At 38.9% G+C, this 26,927-nt stretch overlaps 1 protein-coding gene across 1 annotated transcript in view; it reads right to left on the bottom strand.

The window, feature by feature from the left end:
* MIPEP (mitochondrial intermediate peptidase) overlaps positions 1 to 26,927 on the bottom strand; it is a 177,566-nt gene that overhangs the window by 71,868 nt on the left and 78,771 nt on the right. The window contains exons 15-16 of the mRNA XM_032314630.1: positions 12,027 to 12,101; positions 9,155 to 9,274 (exon numbers count right to left, since the gene is read on the bottom strand). Of these exons, the coding sequence (XP_032170521.1) occupies positions 9,155 to 9,274; positions 12,027 to 12,101 (195 nt within the window). The remainder of the gene's footprint in view (positions 1 to 9,154; positions 9,275 to 12,026; positions 12,102 to 26,927) is intronic.

The following is a 26,927-nucleotide window of genomic DNA, read 5'->3' as shown; positions in this document are numbered from 1 at the left end:
GTACATATCAGTGTTTTCTTTTTTCCTTTTCCTCAGATTTATTTATTTAAGAGTGTGTGTGTACACATGAGTGGGGGAGGGGCAAAGGGAGATAATCTTCAAGCAAGCTCCCCACTGAGTGGGGAGCCAGACTCGGGGCTCAATCCCAGGACCCATGAGATCATGACCTGAGCCAAAACCAAGAATCAGATACTTAACAGCTCAGGTGCCCCCACATGACTGTTTTCAACATGAGGTGGGTAAAGGACCAAGAAGGTCTCACTGGCAGCAGATCCGTTCAGAGAATACTGTTACTCCCAGAAGAGCTGCATTTGAGATGCAGTTTGACCAGCAAAGCTCACAAATCTACAAAGTTAGTTCAAACAGGTGAGACACAAGTGAGTCATTAACAAATCTTGGGAAACTGTAGTCTATCAGCAGAGTCAGTTGTTCATACTTTGAACTTGAAAAATACTCAGGAGGACAGAACAGAAGGGTCATAAGGCTAGAGCAGGTTTCGCCCCAGACTCTCCTAGACACGACTGTCTCTCAACTGCTCCAGAGTACTGGAGCATTACAAAAATACAAACACAGCATTTTCTACTCTCTGAATTAATAATGGGGGAGATACATAATCATCTAGAAACAAAATATTCTGAGAAGAGATGGTCGTTAAGATGTAAACAAAACATTATGCTCTGAATAGAATGAAAGTGGTAACAGTACAAGACCAGATTGTTGGTTCATGCTGTGAAGTTGTCCTCTACAACCAAGCAAGAGCTTTTTGGGTTCCTAGCAAACTAGGGCTAAAATAGCAAGAAAATTACAAATTAAATTTGTCCCTATATTATACAAACTACTTTAGCTCTCTCGTAAATATTACCAAATTGCTGACATAATAAGGCCATTTATTCACTTGAAAAACAAGCATCCATTATTCATTGCAGAATGTTAATGGAGCTTCCCCTGTCAAAGAGTTGCATAATATAAGTGCAGAGTTTGCTAAAATATGACCTAGTCGGGGCTAATGCCTAGAAATGAACCAGGAAGACTTTCATGGTCAGCAAGCTTGGGAACACAGCACGAGAGACTCGTCATGTTCATTAGTTCACTGCAGATGCTGAGGACCCCGCAGTAGAGAAGCCCATTTCATGTTATTTAAACGAGTCCTCTCAAACATAACCGATGGGAAACTTTATTCCCAAGATGAGCTATTAATGCACTTAGGGAAGATGTTACGTGGACACATTCATAATCAACATCTAAAAGTTCAGACCACGTTACATACACATAATTTGTGCAGTCTCTATCAACATTATGAATACTCATCAACATTATGAATAGGTTATTATTTTTAAGATTTTAATGTATTTATGACAGAGAGATAGTGAGAGAGGGAATGCAAGTATGGGGAGCTGGAGAGGGGGAAGCAGGTCCCTGCTGAGCAGGGAGCCTGATGTGGGGCTCGATCCCAGGATGCTGGGATCATGACCTGAGCTGAAGACAGATGCTTAACGACTGAGCCACCCAGATGCCCCGTAGGTTGTTGTTTAAATTATTTTCTCCTTTTCTCATGGTTTCATTTGACGGAATAAAAGGATTCATTTGAAAGAAACACTTTCTGGAGATAAGTTATAGGAAAATTGTCACTCTTCCGGTCGGTAAGGCGGAATGCTCTGAAGCCCCCCTCCCTGGTCATTCTCCATTCTCCATTTCCTCCATGTCCACGTCCAGCTAACCACCAGAATGTTTAAACATTCTGCCTTCTACAATTGTCCCATCTACTTCAGTCTTACCTTCTCCACGGCCACTTTCCTCGTTCAAACCACCAGCTCTATCCTGGCCCCTGAGTAACTTCCCAACTGGTCTCCCTAAATCCATTCTTTACCACGTATGTTGCAGCCAAAATAACCTCTTAACATTTAGAAATATCTTCTACATACTCATTTCCTACTACATACTACTAAGGCAGGGAGAATGATGAAACTATCAACATTATACCCACTAATAAATTTAAGAAATAAGACACTTCTAAGACTTCTATGATCCCACCCATTGCTCCAGAGGTATATACCATCCAAACTTTGGTGCTTACTATTCCTTCACTTTTCTTCATAGTTTTATTGCTTATGTATTTACCTACGATACTGAACTTAGTTTTGCATTGTTTTGAACTTTATTATAAATGTATATATATTTTTTTACTTGACATTGTGCCTATTAAATTTAATTGTGCCCGTATCCCTCAATTTCCACTGAATAGTATTCCAGTCGATAAATATGACACAAAGTGTTTACCCATTTTCCATTGACAGACACTTGGGTTCTTTCCAGAATTCTACCTCTTCCTTTTTTTCTGTGCACAAACAGTGCTGTTATAAACCTTCCTATTCTTTTTTTAAAATTAATTAATTAATTTGACAGAGAGAGAGATCACAAGTAGGCAGAGGCAGACAGAGAGAGAGGGGGAAACAGGCTCCCTGCTGAGCAGAGAGCCCGATGCAGGACTCGATCCCAGGACCCTGAGATCATGACCTGAGCCGAAGGCAGAGGCTTAACCCACTGAGCCACCCAGATGCCCAGACCTTCCTATTCTTAACAAGACAACACTACGTTGAATATATAAGTTGTGTTGCTGGGTCATAGGGAATGTCCATCTTCAGTGTTACTGATAATGCCCAACTGTTTTCCAAAGAGGCCATACCAAATGTGCACACCTACCCAGAGATGTTAAGAACTCCTGTGACTCCACACCCTTGTCAACACTGGGTATAGTCAACTGTCTTTTTTTTTTTTTTTTTTTTTTGCCAGATGGGTAAGAATAGGCTGCTATCCTAATGTGGTTTGAATTAGCAGTCATTGATGAATTTGGAGGTCATTTTATATGTCTCACTGCACATCTATGCCTTTTGCCCATTCAAAGAACTTCACAAATAATCCTTTCAGGATGGTATATTTTATGCTATGTGTTTGTTTGTTTGTTTTTTTTACCATAATGAAAGTAAATAACTAACTAAAGAAAATATCCCAGTAATAGGTGCTGAAAATACCTACTTCCAGTCTGTAGCTTTCCTTTCACTATTTTTTACATTTCTTTTGATAAACAGAAGATTCAAATTTCCATATAGTTGAATTTATCAGTCTTGTCTTATGACTAATGCCTTTCACACTGTAAATAAGATATAAAATAGTCTGAGTAAGTAAAACAGCGGCAATCAGAAAGATATCCTTTTGTATTATCTTCTAAAAATTTAAAGCTTTACTTTTTTTACATTTTTTTTTTTACATTTGGGTCTTCAACCCACTTTATATTTGTGTGCAGAATGAGATCAAGATACAAGTTTTGTCTTATCCATATGGATGATCAATCCTTACAGCACCATTTTTAACAAAGACTAGTCTCTTCTTGGCCCACAGCTCTACACAGCCACCAGTTTAGGCTCAGGAGTCCATACATGTGTCAAAGCCACATTTGGTCTTCTGGTTCTGTTCCACTGGCTCTGTTCTATTTGTCTGTCCCACACCGTCCCACTACCTCAGCTCCTACTGCTTAATTGGACACTAATCCCAAGTGGGCAAGTCTACCAACTTGCTGCTATTCTTCAAAACTGCCCTTGCTGTTCTTGAGCCATTGCTCTTCCATATAAAACTGTACAGCCTCAAACAAACCAACCAACAGAATTACATTAAATTAATTGGAGAATAACACATTAATTGGAGAAAAAAATTAATATCTTTTTGGTATTAAATCTTATCTATAAATATGGTTCAGTTCCTCATTTATTTAGGATTTTGAAAATAAAGACAATACACTTTTTATTTTAGATTTTTTTTCACGCTTTTATTTAAATTCCAGTTAGTTAACCTACAGTGTACTATTAGCTTCAGATGTACAATATGGTGATTCAATACTTACATACAACACCCCATGCTCATCACAGCGTGTGCACTCCTTACTCCCCACCATCTATTAACCTATTTCCCCATCCACTTCCCCCCCAGTAATCTTCAGTTTCTTCTGTATAGTTAAGAGTCTGTTTCTTGGTTTGACTCTTTTTCTTCTCCCACTGTGTTCATCTGTTTTGTTTCATGAATTCCACATATAAGTGAGATCCTGTGGTATTTGTCTTTCTGTGACCGACTTATTTCACTTAGCATTATACCCTCCATCTCTATCCACATTGCTGCAAATGGCAAGATTTCATTCTTTTTGATGGCAGAGTAATATTCCTGTGTCTGTGTGTGTCTGTGTGTGTGCGCACGCGCACACACACACAGCCCCACAGCTTCTCTATCCATTCATCAGTTGATGGACATTTATCTCTTTCCATAATTTGGCTATTGTTGATATTGTTGCTATGAACATGGGAGTGCATATATCCCTTCAAATCAGTACTTTTGTATCCTTAGGGTAAATACCTAGTCATATAATTGCTGGATCATAGGGTAGTTCTATATTTAACTTTTTGATGAACCTCCACACTGCTTTCCACAGTGGCTATACCAGTCTACAATCCTACCAACAGTATTAAAAGGAACCTTTTAATAAGAGACTCTTAATCTCACAAAACAAACTGAGGGTAGTGGGGGGAGGGGGATAGGGAGAGGGTGGTTGGGTTATGGACATTGGGGAAGGTATGTGTTATAGTGAGTGCTGTGAAGTGTGTAAGCCTGACGATTCACAGACCTGTACCCCTGGGGCTAATAATACATTATATGTTAATTAAAAAAAATTAGTCCTGGGGATGTCATGTACAGCATGGTGACCATGGTTAACAATACTGTTTTGTGTATATGAAAGTTGCTAAGAGAGTAGATCTTAAATGATCTCACAGGAAGAAAAACTTATAACTGGGTGTGGTGTTAACTGAATTTACTGTGGTGGTCATTATTTGGCAATATCAACATATGCCAAACCACTTTATGTTGTACATCTTAAACTAATATAATGTTAATTATATCTCAATAAAATTGGAAGAAAAAGAAAACAAACAAACAAAAAACAAAAAAAAAGATTCCCCTTTCTGGGTACATGGGAAGCTCAGTGGGTTAAGCCTCTGCCTTCCACTCAGGTCATGATCTCAGGGTCCTGGGATTGAGCCCTGCATCGGGCTCTCTGCTCAGCAGGGAGCCTGCTTCCCCCTTCCCCCTCTGCCTGCCTCTCTGCCTACTTGTGATTTCTCTCTCTGTTAAATAAATAAAATCTTTTTAAAAAAATAAAAAATAAAATGTTCCCCATTCTCCACATCCTTGCCAACACCTGTTGCTTCCTCAGCTGTTCATTTTAGCCATTCTGACTAAATGAGTTGCAACTCTTTGTAATTTTGATTTGTATTTCCCTGATGAGTGATGTTGTGAATCTTTTCATGTGTCTGTCATCTGGTTGTCTTCTTTGGAAAATATCTATTCATGTCTTCTGCCCATTTTTTTTTTTTTTTACTGGATTATTTGGTTTTTGGACATTGAACATTATAAGTTCTTTAAATATTTTTGGATACTAACCTTTTATCAGATATGCCATTTGCAAATATCTCCTTCCATTCCATAGGTTGCCTTTTAGTTTTGTTATTTCCTTCACTGTGTAGCAACTTTTTAATTTGATGAAGTCCCAATAGCTTATTTTTAGTTTTGTTTCCCTTGCCTCAGGAGACATGTCTAGTAAGAAGTTTCAATGGTCAGGGTCAAAAAGGTTACTGTGTGTGTTCTCCTCTAGGATTTTGATGGTTTCCTATCTCACATTTAGGTCTTCTAACCATTTTTAATTTATTTTTGTATATGGTATAAGAAAGTGGTCCAATTTCATTGTTCTGCACGTGGCTGTCCAGTTTTCCCAGCACCATTTACTGAAGAGACTGTCTTCTTCCCACTGGATATTCTTTCCTGCTTTGTTGAAGATTAGTTGACCATAAAGCTGTGGATTCATTTCTGGGTTTTCTATTCTGTTCCACTGATCTATGTGTCTGTGCTCATGCCAGTACCATACTATCTTCATGACTACACCTTTGTAATACAACTTGAAGTCAAATTGTGATGCCTCCATGTTTGCTTTCTTTTTCAGGATTGCTTTGGCTATTTGGGGTCTTTTATAGTTCCATACAAATTTTAGGATTTCTTTTCTAGCTCTGTGAAAAACTACTGTGGTAGTCTGAGAGGGATTGTGTTAAATCCATAGACTGCTTTGGGTAGTATAGACATCTTAATTATATTTGTTCTTATTTTAGATTTTTTTTTAGTAGGTATCTCATACTCTTTTTATTTCCACAATGGTATCTTTAAAATTGTTTTTCAGTTTGTTGATGATAAACAGAGATGGAATATTAATTTTTATACATTGTTTATCCAAAAAAGTTTCTAACTTCTCATTAATGTCACTAATTTACGTATACATACTTGGGATTTTCTCAGCAAACAATCAATCATCTGCAAATAATGACGGTTTTGCTACTTCCTTTCTAACACTTGTATTTTTTTCTTTTCCTGTCTTATCGCCCTGATGAACGCTGCACTAAAGAATTCCAATGAGTATCCTCAACTTATTTTTTATTTTTATGGAAATGTTTGTTATAAGCTTGGTGATGAATTGAATGAGAAAATGCAGAAGTTTCTAAGTAGGAAGAAAAGAATACTTATGCAAACCTAAACAAGCTCTGTTTCTTTGAAAAAAACAAAAAACAGAAAAAGATGACAACGACAACAAGCCTTAAAAGAGTCTTTCTTCAGGATGCCTGGGTGGCTCAGTCACTTAAGCCACTGCCTTCAGCTTAGGCCATGATCCTAGGGTCCTAGGATGGAGTCCTGCATCAGACTCCTTGCTCAGTGGGGAGCCTGCTTCTCTCTCTACCTCTGCCTGCCACTCTGCCTGCTTGTGCGCGCTCATTCTCTCTCTCTCTCTGACAAATAAATAAAATCTTGAAAAAAAAAAGAGTCTTTCTTCTCTAAATGTAGCTATGCTTCTTCTAAAGACCACTTAAAACAATGTACTCAATGGGCTACGGCTACTGACAATAAACAAAGGAGACAACACCAGCGAAGAGATAAACCTGTATATTTTCTCAAAAGGAAGAGTCAGCTTATCCTCATTACCACAGATTTTCACTAATATAGAAAATCCAGAGCTCAATAATACACGGCCTTAGAACAATAAATTACATATAAGGTCAAAAATAGGTAAGTAGCATGACTATCATTATATATTTGGGGCACATGACTAAGCTTCTAAGACAACCAAAACTACTCATATGAAGTTTTTTTTTTTTTTTTTTACTTTTCTTTTCCCTCAAAGTTTTATTTAAATTCTAGTTAGTCAACACAGTGCAATATTCGTTTCAGAGGTAGAATTCAGTGGTTGATCATGTACAAACAACACTCAGTGCTCTTCACAAGTGCTTCTTAATATTCATCCCCCATCCCCCACCCATAGTTCACTGAAAAATAACCCTGTGTAGCCACCACAGAGGGCATATAGAATCTTTCCTTTGCTCCAAAAGACTCCTTTGTGCCTTTGTACTCTGGTGTCTGGCTTCTTTCTTCTGGCATATTTCTGAAATTCATCCCTATTTTTTTTTTTTTAATTTCTTTTCAGCGTAACAGTATTCATTGTTTTTGCACCACACCCAGTGCTCCATGCAATCCATGCCCTAACACCCACCACCTGGTTCTCCTCAGATTGTTTTTCAGAGTCCATAGTCTATCATGGTTCACCTCCCCTTCCAATTTCCCTCAACTCCCTTCTCCTCTCCATCTCCCCTTGTCCTCCATGCTATTTGTTATGTCCACAAATAAGTGAAACCATATGATAACTGACTCTCTCCGCTTGACTTATTTCACTCAGCATAATCTCTTCCAGTCCCGTCCATGTTGCTGCAAAAGTTAGGTATTCATCCTTTCTGATGGAGGCATAATACTCCATAGTGTATATGGACCACATCTGCCTTATGCCCTTCAACAGACAAATGGATAAGGAAGATGTGGTCCACATACGAAGTACTATAAAGACAAAATGCACTGTTACTTTACTTGTCTAGTCAATGTGAATTGTTCCCACGTACATTTGAGTATCAGGACCTGAAGATCCACTGGACAATTAGCCTTAACTGACGAGCCTTTACTCAGCATTTTAAAGTTTACAAAGTATCTTCAAATTCATTCTCTATCAAACTGGCTAAGCTGGAAGAATATAAACCAGGCCCTACCAGTAGCCACCACAACACCTCATCAGGGCTGCCTGCCTGAGAACAAAATGAATCCCAAAAAAGACAGACCAGAGAAATGGAAAGAAAGAAAAACATTTCGAACGAATGGTGTGTAAGAACTAACGAGATCCAACTTACCTGAAACCAAATACACCCTTGCACCTTCCAGTTATGAGACTCAATAAATTCCCTTTTCAGCTCAAGAAATAGGAGTTGGGTTTCGACCAGCTGCAACTCAGAGTCCTAAGTAAGTGTCAGTCGCCTTGCTAACTGCACCAGCCAACACTCTCTCTGCCACACCCAGCCTCCCCCCAGCAACGCTGGGGCAATGGAACAGCATGATTTCATGAACCCCAACGCAACCTAAATGATCTCAGAGAAAACAGGTAATGCGTATGAGCCTCACTATAAGCCCCAAATATGGTGATATTATCTAATTTACAGGTTTGAGAGTGAAATTCGAGGTTCTCTTGCAAAGCAAGTAGAGTCTGGCACCTAGTCTGGCACCTAGCAATCAATAATGCTCCCACTTTCCAATCTGGCCATACTAAGTGAGATAGGATATGCAAAACTTCTATTATAATCCCTGATACAAATAAGTACTCAACAAATGTCAATTTCCTTTGCAATGAAAATGATTAGGGGCTGATCATCACATTCATCTTACACCACTAACCATCTTTACCATTATAGGAAAATAACAACAAAGAATACAGACTAACTCCAATGACCATTTTCATCTCCTACCTTTCCAGGAATCCAGAAACACACTGCTAACAGGAAGAAAATAAGCACATGTAAATGGACGGTTAGAGATACTAACTGGGCCAGGCAATTTCCAGCATTTGTCTGTTGGAAACCTTGACCTACATGTAGGGATTTCAAATTCTGCAAGGGGAAGGTGACCATGACATACTCACTCTGACAGAGATACTAACTGGATCATTCAGTGGCACACAACAGGATCAAAATGCAAGACTCACAGTATTTGGAACGTATGGCAAGCCATAAAATTTCTCCTGTGTTTCCCTGAGAATGTCTGTGGTTGATGTCCTCAGCGGGTGCTTCCCATGGTAGATCTGATCCAGAGTGGCATAAAAGACCTAGACAGATGAAAATGTCCACTTAGCCTTGGCAGTCCATCCTTCCATCTAAGACGTGATGGGCCAAAGACATTATAAGCATACCAGAATAATAATTACACATACCAACTGAAAACATTTACAAATTCAAGTGTATATGGCTTGAGACATATTTGTAACACATTTAAAACCACACTGATGATGAAAAGGAAAGCTTTCAACCGTTTTATGATGAAGGAGATTAAAAAATTTTTGGACACTATCTGTAAGGTACTCTTCATGTACAATGGAGTAAATTAAATTTGTGACCACAAAACTGGAATTTGGCCCATAGATATCTATAGATATACATAAAATATATGGTTAGAAATATGAAAAAAAAATGAAGTTACAACTTGTGACCTTCTGATCTCATAAATCCTGTTTGGTCTCTTCCTTGAATCCTGCCATATCTTAAATGAGGGCAGTGAAATGGTCCAAATCCCAGTTTTGTGAAAAGGGACAGAATGTGAAATAGATGGGGTCAGGTGAAGAAAAGGAATAGCAATCTTTCATCTGGCAAGTACAGATGTTCCTAAGAATTCTGGTGCAGCTGTTGCCAAATCTGGAGCTAGGGCCAAGCTGGCCCCCACACCCGGTGTCGGGAGATACCAGGGAAGCAGCTGCCGTGCATGGGTAGTTCTGCCTTAAGGAGGTGACCAGGAGAGAATGATCACTCACCTCTGAGGAGAGGACACAGGGCATTGAAACATGATAGAAGAATAAAGCATTAGTTTGAACATGAAATCTGTTGCTTATGAAGTTCTGAAAACTAAATTTTACAGAGCAAATCTGAAGTAAAGATAAAGGGCTTTTTCACTGGAACATTTGGCTTGAGTATTAACACTGTTTGGAGTTCACCTGAAGCAAGGAAGTAGAAAACTGGCTTTATTTTAAAGAAAAAATTCTGACACGCAATTATGTTTCTGATATGTATCTTTCTGACTTAAAAATGGAATTTGTAGAGAATGTGCAGCTGTTGACTTAAAAGAACAGAGGATTAGTTTGGATAAAAGAAAAAATTTAAATGACCTCTAGCTCTTGGCTTCATCTAGATATAGAATTATGGTTCTAAATTATAAGTCAAGTTTAAACCTTCCCTAGTAAAATACAGACATTTCCTAAATATAAATATTGCTTTACTCTAACTGGTAATCTAAACATATAGCTAAATACAGCTCTTTCAATTCTATATTCTATAATGAGTAACAATGCATAAAGTAATCAGAGAAGCCAAAATTACTCATCCGCATCTTGTCTATATTCTAAGAGAGTAGGTTATTAGGAACTGCAACTTAAATTCTAACTTCCACTAAGGTGTTTTGTTTTTTGTTTTTTCTTTGCCAATCTATAAACAAATCGGAATTTAAAAGTTTCATTCCTATAGTTATGACTTCCACAAATGAAAGGCATAAACATGGATTGGATTTTTTAATGATAAAAACAGAGCAAAATAAATGAAATGTGCATGTGTTTCATGCTTATTTGCTGATAAAACAAACAATTCTAAAGTGATGAGCCTATTTGCCCACCCAGGGAGACCAATAGCCTTATAGCAACAGAAAAACAGGAGCTTATTTTTAAAACAATGCACAAGAGGAAAAAAAATTGCAATTTTAAGAACATTGTGTATACCCCCTTAGAAACCTGGAACAATTCATTTCCTTTCCACCCTTATTTGTCTGCACTGTACAAGGGGGCTATTGTGGAGTAGGAAAGCTGGCACGGGTTGCTGCTCTGGCAAGAATCTGCCTCCCTCTCCTTTCTCTTCCTCTGTCTCTTAGGGGGTTATTCGTTTGGTGGGGAAGGAAGGAAAGGTTGGTTTTCCATTTTACAGGAAAATCTTCAGAACAAATATTCAAAAAGAAAGCCACAACCCAGGTTTTTAAAAGGTAGGACTTCCACTATAGATATCAGCAAATTGAAAGACTTTTGCTGAATAATGCTAATTTTTTAAATAATTCAGAGGTCCTTCTAAAATTATATTGATATGCAGAGACATTAATATAAATCAAATATAAATAAACAGTTTTTCTATAGTGTACCTTTTCTTCAAATATATATTTTAAGGTATAACATAAACAGAGTTCATAAGGGCTGAATTTTACAAAACCATAGAGCAATTAATTGGAGCCCACACTTTTAAACAGGTAGCTGGATCACTATAAAATGAATATTGCCTGAGATGAAAGATGGGTGTTTGGGCTGTGTTTACAGAATTCTCAAGACCTGATGAAGAGCAAGGATTCCATAAACAATCTCAGTAATTACAAGTAACCGAAACATCTGGTATCATGTAGACCTGACATCCATATGGTTCCTAAGATCTTTCTAGTCTGTATCTGGAAACCTAGAAAACTGGCTTTGAATATTATCTAAAACTAACAGTCACTATTGTTTAAACCTCACGTCAAAACTAAAAAATTTTAAAAAGATACAAAGGGACATAAAATATAACATGGTTGCTGAAATGTATGATTTAGAAGTCACGTGCCTTTCCCAAGCTTTGATCTTCCCGACTGAAAATGGGAAATAACCTTATTTAACATCCACTTCACAAGGATAGTGTGAGGACTGAATGAGTTGGTTTGGGTCAAGTTCTTTGAACTCAGATGAAAGATGTCTTAGAAGCATAATTATTATAATAAATGTGTAGCACTGGCAAGAATTTAAAGTTATATATTTATTTTGAATAATCACTCTGAAAAACTTCAGAACAAAGGTACATACATACCTGAAGTTGCATATCGGCAGCAGCACACACCTTTTTCGATTCACAAAGTCGAGACACCATATTTTTGGGCAGTGACTTGAAAAACAAAAGAATATATATGTGAGTAAGTTGTTTAATAAGTCTCTGCACTGTGTGCTTATGGGGTAGGAAAGTTAAAAATGACAACAAACGAATAAATGAATAACTGAATTTAGTCACGGTGCCTGTCAAATTAGGGTCCATACAGGAAAAATACAGCACTACAGGGAACTAAGATAGTGGCATAGATCTTTTAAAATCTGTTTAAAACCTTAGAAAAGAAAAAAAAAACCTAGTAAAATTGATTGCTTTTTCTGTTCTTTGTTACCAGTGAAAGCCTGTTCAAGTGCTCTGTTAACTTTTAAATGCACCTAATAACGGCTGATAGGAATAAAGGAGTCAAGTGTGGAGAAATAGATGATAATCCATGGTGTCGGCCAGTATTAAAGCTGAACTGATATCCTAACAAATAACCATGATAATGAATTGCACACTCTTTTATTCTCCAACCTGAAAGAATTGCAGAGCTTGGAAACTCAGTATAATGACCCTATTTGATTTAAAGCTTCCTCCTCGAGACTAATTAGGCCTAATCACATAACATCACATATTCGCTTAGAAAGCACTAATAATGTAGTCAAGGAAACACTTCAGTCACCTTACTCTACTTTAACATCATTAATATTGATCTTTACTGAAGAGAGCTACCACTTTATACAATTCTATGTATAATCTAAATGAAGCTAACAGCCCCTCTACAGGGAAACCCATCCCAGAAGACACCTGGGGCAGGTTCCTAGCACTACTGTTGTGTAAATTAACCACCCACAAATGACCACTGTGAGCTGTCTGCTGGACAGTGGTCTGGGCACTACCATAGTTACATGTATCCCCTTAGAGTGCCCAGCCTACAGGAGACACTCCATAAATCTTTCCAGAAGGAACGAATGAACACTAGAATGATCGTTTAAGAAAGGCTTAAGTGAAAGGCTACAGCAGTACATGATGAAGGCTCAGACAACAACAAAGCCTATTCTCTCTTCCTCCTGTTTGGCTATAAGAAAGGCATACCAGGCAAAAAAGGAAATTTTAAGGAATTAAGACATGGATTGAAGGAAGTTATACAGTGTAGATTCTGACACAGGTGGAAAGGCCTGGGGCTTCCTCACACCAGGGGCAGCCATCTTGTATAAAACAAAAATTTCCTCAGACAGAATTTTTAAAAGTCAATATTTAGTTAAGTCATAAATGCTAAATGCCTCTATCAGAATGTTCAATTTCGTTAAACCTCACTTTATATTATATCTTCAGCTGACATGACTTGTGCTATACTTGGATTGTTCATGCCTTGCAAAACTTTAATAGTTCTGTTTTCATTTAAAAAAAAAAAAAAAAGGTATGTGGAAGGATGTCGTTTTCTCATTTTTCCAACAATGAAAAACACTGTGGGTGAGCACTATATTAGGTCTCAGGGACAGAAAATGGCCAACAGACAGGGTCCTGGTCCCATGAACTTCCTCGGCTGGCATCCCCCATGTAAGCACAATTTTAACAAGAGTTAACAACTATCATAAGCACTAAGACAGAAAAGCAGTGCAGATCTGTAGGAGAGCCACGATCTAAAAAGGCTTAACTGAGGAACTCATGTAGACGTGAAATTCACACAATGAACAGGCATTAAGGAAAAAGGGATGGGCTGCAGGGAGAAAGAAGCGTCCCAGGCAGAAGAAACGCTGTGTTGTGGAGGCAGAAAAGAAGAGGGCCCTTGGCGGGTAGAGAGGAAGCCACAGGCAGGAAAGCAGGGTTCCAGCAAGCTGGAGAGCCAGGTAGGAGCAAAGCAGGGACACTGGTCTCCGCCCTCAGACTCTGACTCACGGTAAGCCACTGGGGAGTTCTAAACAAAGAAGTAATAAGGTCCGATCTGTGTTTTTAAAAGGTTCTTTTGGCTGCCGTGTAGACGCTGGAGAAGAAGAAGGCAGAAGTGGGTTAGGAAAAAAGCCAGGAGGCTATAGGTAGTGCACCAGTGACGCACATCAGTAATAAAAGCCACAGCCAGAGTGCTGGGGCAGGGGTGCCATGGAGAGGGCTGGAACCGAGTGGGAGGTGAGACCCAACACACAGCACTATTCCCGGGAGTGTGCCCCAGAGGTGCAGAGGGTAAGGCAGTACCACAGAAGGAAAGAGGGGGAGGGGGAAGTCCTGTCTGAGCTTAGAAAATGTACAAGCAAGCTTAAGAAATGCTGATGCCAACGAACCCTACGGGGACAAAAACTGCGGATGTAGACAGAAGAGACAATGACTCCTGAATCAGGAACGCAAGGTTCCTGAACAGGCAGGAGAAGTGGCACAGACCCCAAGAGGGAGGAGACTCAAGCGTCGGGCTCCCATGGATGGGCCGTCAGGCAGGAAGCTGTGAGAGGAGACGGATGCCCAGGCCTAAGGAGGTTGGACGAAGTCGTGGAGAGTGGTCCACGGAGCAGTGCAGAATCATCAGCCCTGGGACAACCCTGGGATCCCAGTCTGGACTGGCATATGGGCAGAACTGAGGATTAGGCAGATGAGGGAACAGCAAGTGGGTGAGGAGGAAGGTCAGATCAGCAGTGGGAGATGGTGAGGGTAGGAAGGTGCCCCTGCTTATTGGGAAACAAGCAGCCCCCAGGGCCCACAGCAGTGGTCAGGCATCTTTGAAAGGTTTACTACTTCTGCTCTGTAGATAATCATATGGAAATGCCGAGTAATGGATCTAAGAGCTAAACCCAACATAACACCTTTCCATTCGGAAGTAGCTTACTTATTGTGAGGGTGCAACCTCAGATTCAAACCCACACAGAAATGGCTAACATTAAAGGGACAAATTTAATCAAGCTTAATTCCTTCCTTGTCCAGTTTACAAAAAAAAACAAAAGATGTAAAGAAAGACAGCACATAAGAACAGGGACAGCTAAAAACAGTTCATCGAAATTTACGTAATAAAAGGAAACACATTCTATAGTTATTACTACTGGGGAAAGTGAGTACCACTGCTGGTAAAGGTGACATGGGACCTCTGTGTTATTTTTTGCAACTTCCCAAGAATCTAATTATTTCAAAATAAATGGATAAGTACAAAAAAACCTCCTAAAAATTATGTATTCAAGGCCTATTATACATACTGTAGTAAATTCAAGGAATGTTTACCAAAAATATACGGAAACATATAGAAGGTAAGTACAATCTTGGTAGACTAGTTCAAAGCAAAGTCTGTCTGCCTCTCTGCCTACTTGCGATCTCTGTCTGTCAAATAAATAAATAAAATCTTTTTTAAAAATCTAGTTTGGGGGATTAATGAGTAGTATACTTGTGATGAGCACCAGATGTTGTAAGGAAGTGCTGAATCACTATATTGTACACCTGAAACTAAGATTGCACTGTATGTTAACGGCCTGAAACTTGAATAAAAATTGAAAAAAATAAAAATAAATAAAAATCTGATTTGGGGGCGCCTGGGTGGCTCAGTGGGTTAAGCCGCTGCCTTCGGCTCGGGTCATGATCTCAGGGTCCTGGGATCGAGTTCCGCATCAGGCTCTCTGCTCGGCGGGGGGCCTGCTTCCCTTCCTCTCTCTCTGTGATCTCTTCCCTTCCTCTCTCCTACTGTGATCTCTGTCAAATAAATAAATAAAATCTTTAAAAAAAAATCTGATTTGGCTCTTAGTCAATTGAGATTAACAAATGCATTTCAGCTGTTGGAACAGTTACAAGCAGAACTTAGAGATATTGCAGATCTGGTTTGCAGACAAAGCGAGTATCACAATAGAGTCCAATGAATTGTTTGGTCTCCCAGTGCATATAAAGTTATATTTACACCATAGTCTATTCAGTGTACAATAGCATTATGTCTAAATAAACAATGTATATATCTTAACTTAAAAATATGTCATTGCTAAAAAATGCTAACCATCATCTAAGCTTTCAGTGAGTCGAAATCACTGACCACAGCTCACCGTAATAAATGCAGTAAAAGGAAAGTCTGAAATATTGCAAGAATTATCAAAATGTGGCACAGAAACATAACGTGAACAAACACAGTTGAAAATAAGGCACCAACACACTTGCTTGGTATAAAGTTGCTACAAAACTTCAGTCAGTAAAAAATGTAGTAACTGCAAATCCCAATGAAGCAAAGTATAGTAAAATGAAGTATGCCTTTATATATTTATATTATTCTCTTGAAAAGTACATCCTTTTTTTTAACAAAAATAAGGTGAAAACTTAAATACCATAAAAACTAATTTTCAAGTTACATGAGAATTTTTTAATAAAAATATTTAGAAGTTAAATCTTAAATTTCAAATTAGAAAAATGTTTCCTGGTTAATTAAGCTTTTCTTCTGTAGATATCACTTTACCAACCAGAGGTATGACAACCAATATTGAAAAAAATTTAATTTTTGCTGTCATTCCACAAGTGGATCTATCTAGTGAGTAGCACAGCTGTTTCACATTATTGTCTCCTAAAGTGAAGACTCTCACATTTGATATACTGAAGAAACAGAAAATGAATATATCCAAGCTGACAGGTTTTATATATATGTGTGTGTGTGTGTGTGTGTGTGTGTGTGTGTGTGTGTGTGTGTAAATGTATTTAAAACACCTGAACCTCAAATGATATTGGAATTATTTAAATTGAAAATTCATCAAAGTTCACGGCATCAGAAGTAATAACTCTTCACCATATCATCGACCGCATTTTTTTATCAGACTATTTCAATCTTCGTAACTTCCACAGTACAAAACACTTCACTAAAGCGCCCATCCTGACATGGCATGTCATTCTCGGTTCTCCTTGGGATCTGGACACCGCCATATTCATTCAAGATTAAGAGGAATCCTACTTGCAGACTAAGAATGTTGTAAATCAAGAATAGAATTCAAATTGACTAGATGAAGAATGATGGCATAAGAAATGGCACAGCTGGACAGCTGTCTTGGGCCTTTCAGGCTGTTTCCAGGATCCTTAACTTCTGCCTGCTGAAATGGCTACTTCACATCATCCCATAAATCCAGAAATACCATTCCCTCCAGGAACCTTCTTCTTGAACCCTTCAAAGGAGAACCGAGAGCCTTAAACCAACACCCTTCTGACTGTGAACTTCCATTATTATGCTTCACTGGCATGTAAAGGAAAGAGAATATGTTTTGGAGCCAGACCAAACCAAGTCTGAATCCTTTTTTTCTTTCTCTCCAAGTCTGAATCCTAACTGTGCCACTTACCAATTTGGCGGCATAATGTCGGGCAATGTACCGAACTTCTCCATGACACACTTTCCTCATTGACAAAATGTATTATCTTTTTGCAGAATTAGATGAGAATTGACCAGAATGTATTTTTAAAACATACTATGTGAGGTTCAACAGAGTAGATGCTGAGTAAATGGTAGCTACTATAATTTACTATTACAGTTGTCCTGTGTAATACAATAATCATTGACTTTGACAAACTTTACTTACATTTTACTGTTTTAGCTACATATTCAGCAAATATGGCCTGTTTTAGATTTATAAATTCTTAGGAGACAGAAATTATAGCTCAACAGTTCTACATAGCACCTAACAATCAAGCTCTTAATAAGGAAATGTACTTTCAAAGTTTCCTATTTATAGTTCTCTTCATTTGCATAATAGCCAAATAAGCATAATGAAATACTTGTGCCTCCTCAAATGGTCCAGCTTTAGAAGAGGATCCCTTCTCCATCATGGTGATTATTTTAAGGTTTTTAGAACAATTACATCAACTAACTCTCTCTTCCATAGTTCAATACCTGCCACAAAACTTGGCTATTAACTCACATCTGAAAAGATTGTTTTCTCATTTTAGGTGGAATTGGTTATCAAAAGTGAGTCAGTTCTTCATCTGCAGAGTCCAGTTCTTACTTAGAAAATGTTCCCTTTCTGGTGACATTTTAGTCACATGTATCTCATGCTATGGATCTTGATATTTCAAACTTTCAGCTTATGCAAGTCTGCTGTGAATTCTATCGACCCTCAGGGTCTCGGCTTGCCGCCCCTCCCCACCCACTCCCCTCCTCCACTCCCTGCCCTCTGGCTGCCTTCAGGGTTTTCTCTTTATCTTGGACTATGAGTGTGCTCTTTTGTTATTTATCCTGCTTGGGGTTCTCTAAGCATCTTGGATCTCTGGCTGGATTTTCATGATTTTTGGCAAATTCTCAGCCATTATGCCTTCAAACAGTTCTTCTGCCTTATTACCTCTCTCTTCTTCTTTGTGCAACTCCATTTGCCCCAAAGTTCTTGGACACTCATGCTCTGCTCTGCCCCTGACCCTACCTTTTTCTCCCTCTTTGTATTTCGGTTTGGGTAATTTCCACTGACCTGCCTTCAAGTACAATGAGCTCACATTCTTTCTTCAGCTGTGTCAAGTGTACTGATGAGCCCCTCAAAGGAATTCTTCTTCTATGATATCACGGCATTATTTCCTGCATTTCCATTTGAGTGTCTCTCATAGTTTCCATCTTTTGCTTCATCTGCTCAAGTATGTTGTCCACCTTTTCCTTTAACAGTTATTTAAATCCCCATCTGATAGTTACTTTGAATTCATTCTAGTTAGTAGTTAAAGTCCCTGGGTCTAACTCAAGGGATTCCTTTACTTCTGAGCAAGGAGGCTGGGTTTTGTGCTGTTCCTGTGTAGCAGCCACTCATCTCCTGTAGGCCGCCAACACTGGGGAGGGCCCCATGCAGTCTCCCGCCCTGCGACCAGGACTTCTTCGTATCTGGTGAAGGCTGATGGAAAAGAGCCTCCAGGTGAGTGCAAACACTACAGCTATGCCAGACTGATAGGGCAGCCCACACTTGGCCTCCGACAATTTATTAAAATGTTCTCTGATTTATCTTTCCCCTTCTGCACGGCAGCCAAGCCTTCCAACATTCTTTGCCACTCAGACAATCTCATGGGCCTAGGGGCTCAATGTTCTTAGAAGCTCAAGAAAAGTTAGGATTTTATCTTTTTCCTGTAGTTAACTTGAGAGCAGTGCTCTTTCCAGCTTTCCACATGCCCAATGGTACAGACTTTCATCTGTACAACTACTTAGGTTTTTAGCTTCCAAAGGAAAAAGAAAGGCAGAAAAGCTTTGCAAGGAGTGAACCACTCTCCATCAAGTCAGAAATTAGACATCATTAAAGATTATCATGAAGAAACCCGCAGTGTACTGGCAGTTGTGGTAGGAGAGTTGATTTTCATACCATCAAGCAGGCATCTAGGAGAGTTAGCGCGCTTTAGCCAAAAGATAGTTCACTCAACAAATATTTATTCACTGCCTGTCATGTGACAGGCAAAGTTGATATATCAGTGAATAAAACTGATAAAAATCCCAGTTCTCAAGGAACTTACATTCTAGGAGACCCTGTCATTATTATTTTTAAATTACCAATGGGGGGGAAGAGAAGACACTTTTCATTATCTCAGCTCCTATAGGCTTAAAGAATAAAGTGCCAGAGATATAAAGCACTCTCTCCTTCTGGTTGACCAAAATGATCAAACTGTGCTGACAAGGCTGTGCACACAGGCAATCTTTATACATTTTCAATTCATTTGTGAGTTTTCTTACCTCGTATTTAATTAAATAAGAAGCGTAGTCAACAGTGAATGAGGGTTAGATATGCATGTAATTCACATTCATATGCTTTCAAAGGAATGAAATGGTAAAATACACAAATATCTCAATATATACTAAAAGCACCAACAATTATTCACACATTCACTCAATAAATCCTTAGTATAAGGTGCCATTCCAGGAACCATGGGAAGAAGAAAGAAACCATCATCTCTTGCCCTCAAAAGAATGACAATTTCAATACCTGCTTCCCAAGAGGAAATCTGTGCTGTCTATTGTAGCTGTGTAACTTCAGGCTTTTAAATTTATTTTCATTTATTTATGTACCCCTTCCAAATTCAGTCTTGCAATTCAACCATACTACGGCTTGATGGTGAAAGTAACCCTTTGCAAAATTTGTTTTATCAATACCCTAAGTGGGGAGGTGCATGGGTGGCACAGTTGGTTGAGCACAGATTCTTGATTTTGGCTCAGGTCCTGATCTCAGGGTCATGAGATTGAGCCCCACATGGGGCTCTGTCCTCAGCGCAGGGTCTGCTTGAGTTTCTCTCTCCTCTCTGTCTGCCCCTCCCCCTCAGCATGCTAGCTCACTCTCTCTCTCTCTCTCAAATACATAAATAAATCTTTTTTTAAAAAAATACAAGTTCTTCCCCAAAAAAGGATTAGTGGTAATAAAAATAATTTCTAGTCAATATTAATTGGCATACAATTAATAGATGATTAAAGTAGAGAGAGGAAAATGAAGGCGGGAAAATAAAATGAGGTCAGAATGGAAGTTAGACACTTAAACATACGTGTCTCATGCTTTCATCCTTCTTCACAGCTGGGTCACAAATTAAGCTCTAGTCAGAGGGAGAAACTCAATGAGGTGCCTATTCAAACTGCTATGAATACAGATCTAGTTCCTTTATCTGGGATTCCATAATTCAGAAAGGTCTGAACTGAAAGATTTTCATAAATGGCAAAACGTGGCCCGAACAAAAGTGAAGTCTGCAAAGTGTTAATCCCACTTGGTAAATATGCAGAAACATGAATTCCTTTGACTACAAGGTACTCTGTCAGAACCCACTAGTTTTTTAAATTCAAAATATACAACATATAAACAATTTTACTTTTCTAAAATCCAGAACACACTCAATTCCGAAGTATGCAATCCCAAAGCTAGAGACAGAAAACAACGAATCTCTGTGTAGCATATATTTTGTGGAAAGTGAACTTTCCACTGAAAAGAAAACAGATAGACAAAAAATAAAGTTTTTCATTCAAAGTACTCCACAGACACTACTGTGTATTTCCTGAAGAGAATTTGTAAGTGTGTCATTAATAATGAGTTAAATAATCAAATAAGTGAGAGACTCCTCTACATTCCTCATTCTGTATCTGTGGAACCCAGCTGGGTCTGAAGTAACTTGGCCTCCATTGGCTGCTGGCTGATTCCCATGTCCCTGTTTCCTGAGGCGGGGCCCTGCCTTGTGGTAGAAGATACAGCAATAAAAGCAGGTCAGGTTTGTCCATGAGATTCCCCAAAATTAATTTCTTTCCCGGAGATACCCAGATCAAGTTAGGATATTTAAAGTTATGAGGAGTCCTACCTTCTGAAGTACAGAAACCTTAATTAATTTCTACACTTATTTCCCAAAATTATTTGAGCACAAAACATGCTTCCACACCATAATATATCTTTACAGAATCAAGTGATTCAATATATAGGAGACTAGTTGGGAAATAATTTGCTAAGGAAACTAAAGGTGAACTATAAATACAAGAAAAATTATTATGAATAAAATTTCTTTTTTAAAGTGTTTAAATGTAATTGTATCATTCTCACTAATCTTTGCATTTCTCTCTGACCCTAAATTTACCCACTTTCTTCAGAAAGCTTCTTTTCAGCTCTTTAAATCCCATCTTGGCACTCTCCTCTCCAGAGGCCAGCAGACTCCCCAGGTTTTCTGGAAACGGGTCTCCAGGATGCCCCAGCTGCTTCCTTGGCCCCACCTGTTCAGTGCTTTGGCCAGAGCGGTCTTTTCTAAACCATGAGAGCTGATGGAGCGAACGAAAGAGAATACGCTAACATGCTTTCCTTTACGGTCAGGAAACAAACAGGCTGAGTTCCAAAAGGACACTTTTCTCTAGTCTTCTACTGCAATAGCATGTCCCAAAGTTCCTCTGGCTTCTCCGCTCCAGTCACCTGCTGTCCTCTGCCAAGCTGCAGACGGAAGATAGGCCAGCCTCACACAACTTGAGTCTACACTGGAAATGCCAAATAATCACAGCCCCACATCCCACATTTGTTCCCGGCAAAATTCTTTTTCTACAGCAAAAAGAGGCAAATTTCCATTTTGTTCTTTTTCGGGTATGTCCTAGTTATCAATATTGTTTTCAAAGGGCCATCTCAGTTAAATACAAAAGTACCTCTAGTTATACCCTTAACAAAACTTAGCAGTCTGCAACCTTACAAAATGATCTCAGTATGGAGCTGTTCAGACACAGTTTTCTGAAGCAATCTGGATCCTTCACCAAAGGCAGACTATTTTGAACAAAGTGTGAGAACACGAATGCAGATTTATTTCCAAAGTAATATTTACTGAATGAATTTTGTATGTCAGATAATGTATGCCCTAGCCTGAGTTTCTTTTACAAAAACACCTGTAGTTTCGGGGGGGGAGGGGCAGGTTTCTGTCTCTATAGAAGGCTGCTGGGTCTGACTAGCCTTGGTTTGATGCTGGCTCACTCCTTTGTGCACTGAGCCAACGCTCTTCCGATTGGAGCTATAAAGGCAAGTAGGTTTGTCAGGGAGGCCTGCTGGGCTCATCTTTGCGAAGCACCCCACTGTGTGCACGGGGCGCGACCAAACTGCTGGTTAATATAACAATGCTTCATTCCTACTCCTGTCGCCATGGACAGGAAAAGGAATGTATACTGAAACCGAACAAGGCAAGAGAAAATGCATCAAGAACCACAAAAGAGGTATGGATAGAGCAATGGAGGAAATTATAAGGCAGCAATTACCTAAAGCGTCTGAAAGGCAATTACTCTAACAATTAATTGTATCTCCTGTATTATTAGAGTGGTGGTATTTCAAAGATTCACCCTAGCTATAAAATATAGAAAGACACTGTGGTTTTCACCCCCCATTGCTAAATAGGAAAAAGGGAAAGTTGTTTCTAAAACGGGAATATGATATGCCAATAATTAACTGCCTTGACCTAATTTATTTTAATAATCCAATACGAGGCAACCCTCTCGGGTCCCCTCCCTCTTTGGGAGCTCTGTAAACTACAGGGACCCAGCCTCAGTCTCAGAGGCTGGTAGACTCCACTGTCCCATGCCATGGTTCTGCTCCGCACAGAGTAGCGGTTCCTATTTCTAGTATTTTGTTCATTTATTCATGCTATCTTATGCACTACTGCTGCATCTGGTGGTTTCAGGTTAAGTTTCTGGAGCCCCAACCGACTCTGAGGCATAGCCATCGTGGTGTGAAAGGTCCCTTGAAAACACCCAAGGGACCAGAAGCCCCATCCTTCTCTGCGCACCCAAAGCACACGGCTATACTAGAACCCACTACCAGCACGCACTTCTTTTTTAAATGCCAGAACACAACTGTGGCCAAAAAGACAAAACAAAAGATCACAAAATTGATTCTTCCTTCTATCAAGAAAGTAAAGTCTGATTCCCTGCTTATAATTAAAATATGAATAATAAGGACAATAATTACCCAACTACATGGAGTCCAAAAGAAGTAAAACCCAGCAGCCTCAGCATCATCTGGGAGAGTCTCAGAAATATAAAATCCTGGGTGCTCCATACCCACTGAGTCAGAATCTACATTTTAACCAGATCCCCAAGTGATTTCATGCACAGTAAAGTTTGAGATATTCGGGCTTAGAAAAACATAAGCATCACAAGTGCTCAAACAACAAAGGTGAGCAAAATTAAATCATCCTGATTTGACAGGCAGAACTGTAGGAAGGGAGCACCGCAAGAAAGACAGAGGACTGCGTCTGAGGTCAGGCAGTTTGGGGTTTCTTTTTTTTTTTTTTTTTTTTTAAAGCTTGTGTTTTCTACGACGACTCACTCGCTTTGGGATGGCAGGCAAGTCTCTTGGTATCATGTTTTCTCAACTGTAAAAGGAGGGTCAAAAAATACCACTGCAAAAAAATTCTTATAAAGATTCATTGTGGTAATAGTCAGTCACCTTGTGAAAAGGATTAAGCTGGATGAACTTCGAATCCCTGCATCTAACACATCTGCCTTGTTAAGGGCTGTCATGGCGAGGGGGACTACACATGCAGGTGGGCCTGGCAGTCCCAAGTTAGGACTACTGGTTCAGAATAATTAATAATGGCACCCCCCTTCCTTCTTAAAAGTGTTTTGGCTAGACACTAAGTTACATCACTGTCCCATTAACAACTAACTTCCTTGAGAGCTTCATGTGAGTCAAACGCGGCTAGCTGTACAGAGCCTATGGATACTGCCTCCCAAAGGAAGGAAGTGTTTACTGGATTCTTGGGATAAACACAAGCTACGCCATGGGCTGACCGAACACAGGGAAAAAACCGTTAAAAATAATAATAGCTTTTCTGTTATATTAAAAAAAGCACAACATTTTCGGAAGGTTTCAGAATATCATCAAAAAATGCAAATGTTTTAGGGAACTTGGCATTACTTGAATTCTCTGAATGTTTCCCCATGAGCTCAACTTGTAAGCATGTAACCTCATGCATTTGCCAGACATTTTCTATCACTTCACAATCACACCAGTTTAATTTAAATCATGTCTTGTTAAAAGTTTTGGCATCAAATTCTTCCAGAACCAAGTCACTGTGATAAAATATCTTACTTATGGCCGTTTAGAAAATTTATTATGGTAAAAGCTGCATAAATATTAAAAGCTAAGACATTCTCTGGTAATAAATTCAACTCTTTCCGAAGCAAAGAATCCCTACCGCTGATATCCTTTGGGAACACGATGGATCTAATGACATAAACTTGTTGAGACATGGTCATCCAGAACAAGAAAAGCCTTCAGAGGCAGAAAGCCGAGCATCAAAGCCATCCAGGCTACAAGTCGGCAGCTTGATCCCATACCACCCCAAGCACTAAATCTCTGCGCGTGTCTATAACGGGAAAACAACTGGATTCAGCATGTATCAACTAGTCTGTTTTGCTATTATCCCATAATCCAGATGGCACATAATCAATATAATGGAAAACCTGCCTTGTCCCAAAGAGAAAAAAATGTCAGATCTAAACCCACAGAAAATAACATTGCTTTTAACTTCTGTGACTTATAGTGGTGTTTTCTGACAAACTAAGATGAAATGAGAAAAAAGAACATTTAGAAATACTTACATGTTATCACAGACTCACTGACGGTTCAGAGAAACCGACAGAAGTATTTTGACTTTTACAGGGTCCAGTGAAACATGTTTTTATGTTTAACTCAGTTAAGGTGTGATAAAAAACATTCCAATAAGACCATGCTCACAGTTTGCATACATTACATACATATAAAAACTACAGTTTTTGAGGTAAGTATGGAGGCATTGATTTTTAACTTCTAAATTTGCATCTTTATTTTATATGAAAGAGCAGAAAAGTCTCAGGCAAGTTCAGTGACAGATCAGAGGTCAACTGTGTGTGGTGGGGGGCCAAGGTCAGACCCGTCTCCACCTCCCAGTTCAATGTTCTTGTCTAGACATAATTGAGAAGCATTAAAACTGAAAATAAGAAAAGTTTCAAAACAACTTAAACCTGCCAAAACTAATCTAGTTCCAGTTGCTCTATAATTTTTACCTTCAATCCTTGTTCATATCTCCTGAGAGAGAGTGACAGGAGAAGATTTATTACAAGCCTGTCTCCTTGGAAATAAATGTTAAGCAATTTTAGCCTTGGGCTGACTTTCACAAACTAGGGGAACAAACTAAATCTTATAATGACGCAGCACAGAACAGTTCTAAAATGAAAGCACTAGAATTCTACTGTTCTAAAAATAACACTTACAATGGAAATAGGTCTGTGATTTTTTGAGACATATTGTAAAAGAAATATAAACCATTTCCTACCAGAGTAAAATCTAGAAAGAGAAAACAACCACATGTTGTAATAGTGATTTGAGGCACTGACAGAACTTTATGGAAGCTGTGATGTGAAACTAATAGATCTATTAATAAATCACATATAGAAACTAAAAGACCAACCCCCATGGTACTACTTTGTGACCTATGGGCAAATTGCTTAACATAAGTCAGTTTCTATAAAGCGTGGATAACCGTGTACCTACTTCATTGCTAGATAGGATTAAATCAGAAAAACATATAAAATAATAAATGTTCATTCCTATTATTTGTTGTTTGGTAAATAATTTATGAGAAAGATAAGGAGGGCAACAAGCATTTTAGTGGTGGCTAATGGACAAAATTGTACAAAAACTGTAGATTCTCTCAAAAATCAAATGACTGTATTTTTCTTTTTTAAAAAGATTTTATGTATTCATTTGAGAGAGAGAAAAAAAACACAAGCCAGCAGAGGGATGGAAGGACAAATAGATTCCCCTTAGAGTGGAGAGACCAATGCGGGGCTCAATCCCAGGACCCTGAGATCATGACTTAAGCCGAAGCCAGATGCTCAACAGACTGAGCCATCCAGGCGCCCCCATATTTTTCTTTCTTGTAAAGACCTTATCTTTACGTCTCTATCCCCAGCATGGAACTTGAACTCACAACCCCAAGACCAAGAGTCACATGCTCTGCTGAGTGAGCCAGACAGCTGTCCCTCATAGGACTACTTAGTGATTAGCGACACAACTAGGTTGCAAAATTATCAGAAAAAATAGACTTTAAGATGAACCATTATAAAGATAAAGAGAAGAACTCTGTTTATGCCTCTAAAAAAATTTACTCAAAATACATGGAGTAAAAAAAAGAGAGAGAAAAATGTGTAAGGCAGTGAAAATACTGGGTATGATGCCATCATGACGGATACCTGCCATTATATATTTGTCTAGAGTCACAGGATGTATGATGCCAAGGGTGAACCCTAATGTAAACTATGGACTTGGGGTGATGAGGATATGTTGGGGCAAGGTCATCAACTGTAACAAACGCACCACCCTGCTGGGGGATGTTGGTAATGGGGGAGGCTGCACCTGTGTGGGGCCAGGGGGTATATGGGAAATCTTTGCACCATCTCCTCAGTATTGCTGGGAACCAAAAACTAAATAAATAAAGTCCTAATTTTAAAAAAAAATTAGGTAAAACTAAGATGAAAAAATTATCTAT

The sequence above is a fragment of the Mustela erminea genome, chromosome 15, assembly GCF_009829155.1.
Source record: "Mustela erminea isolate mMusErm1 chromosome 15, mMusErm1.Pri, whole genome shotgun sequence".
Taxonomy (NCBI): Eukaryota; Metazoa; Chordata; class Mammalia; order Carnivora; family Mustelidae; genus Mustela; species Mustela erminea.
The sequence above is the reverse complement of the archived record's forward strand: the minus strand, read 5'-3'. Positions and strand labels throughout refer to the sequence as shown.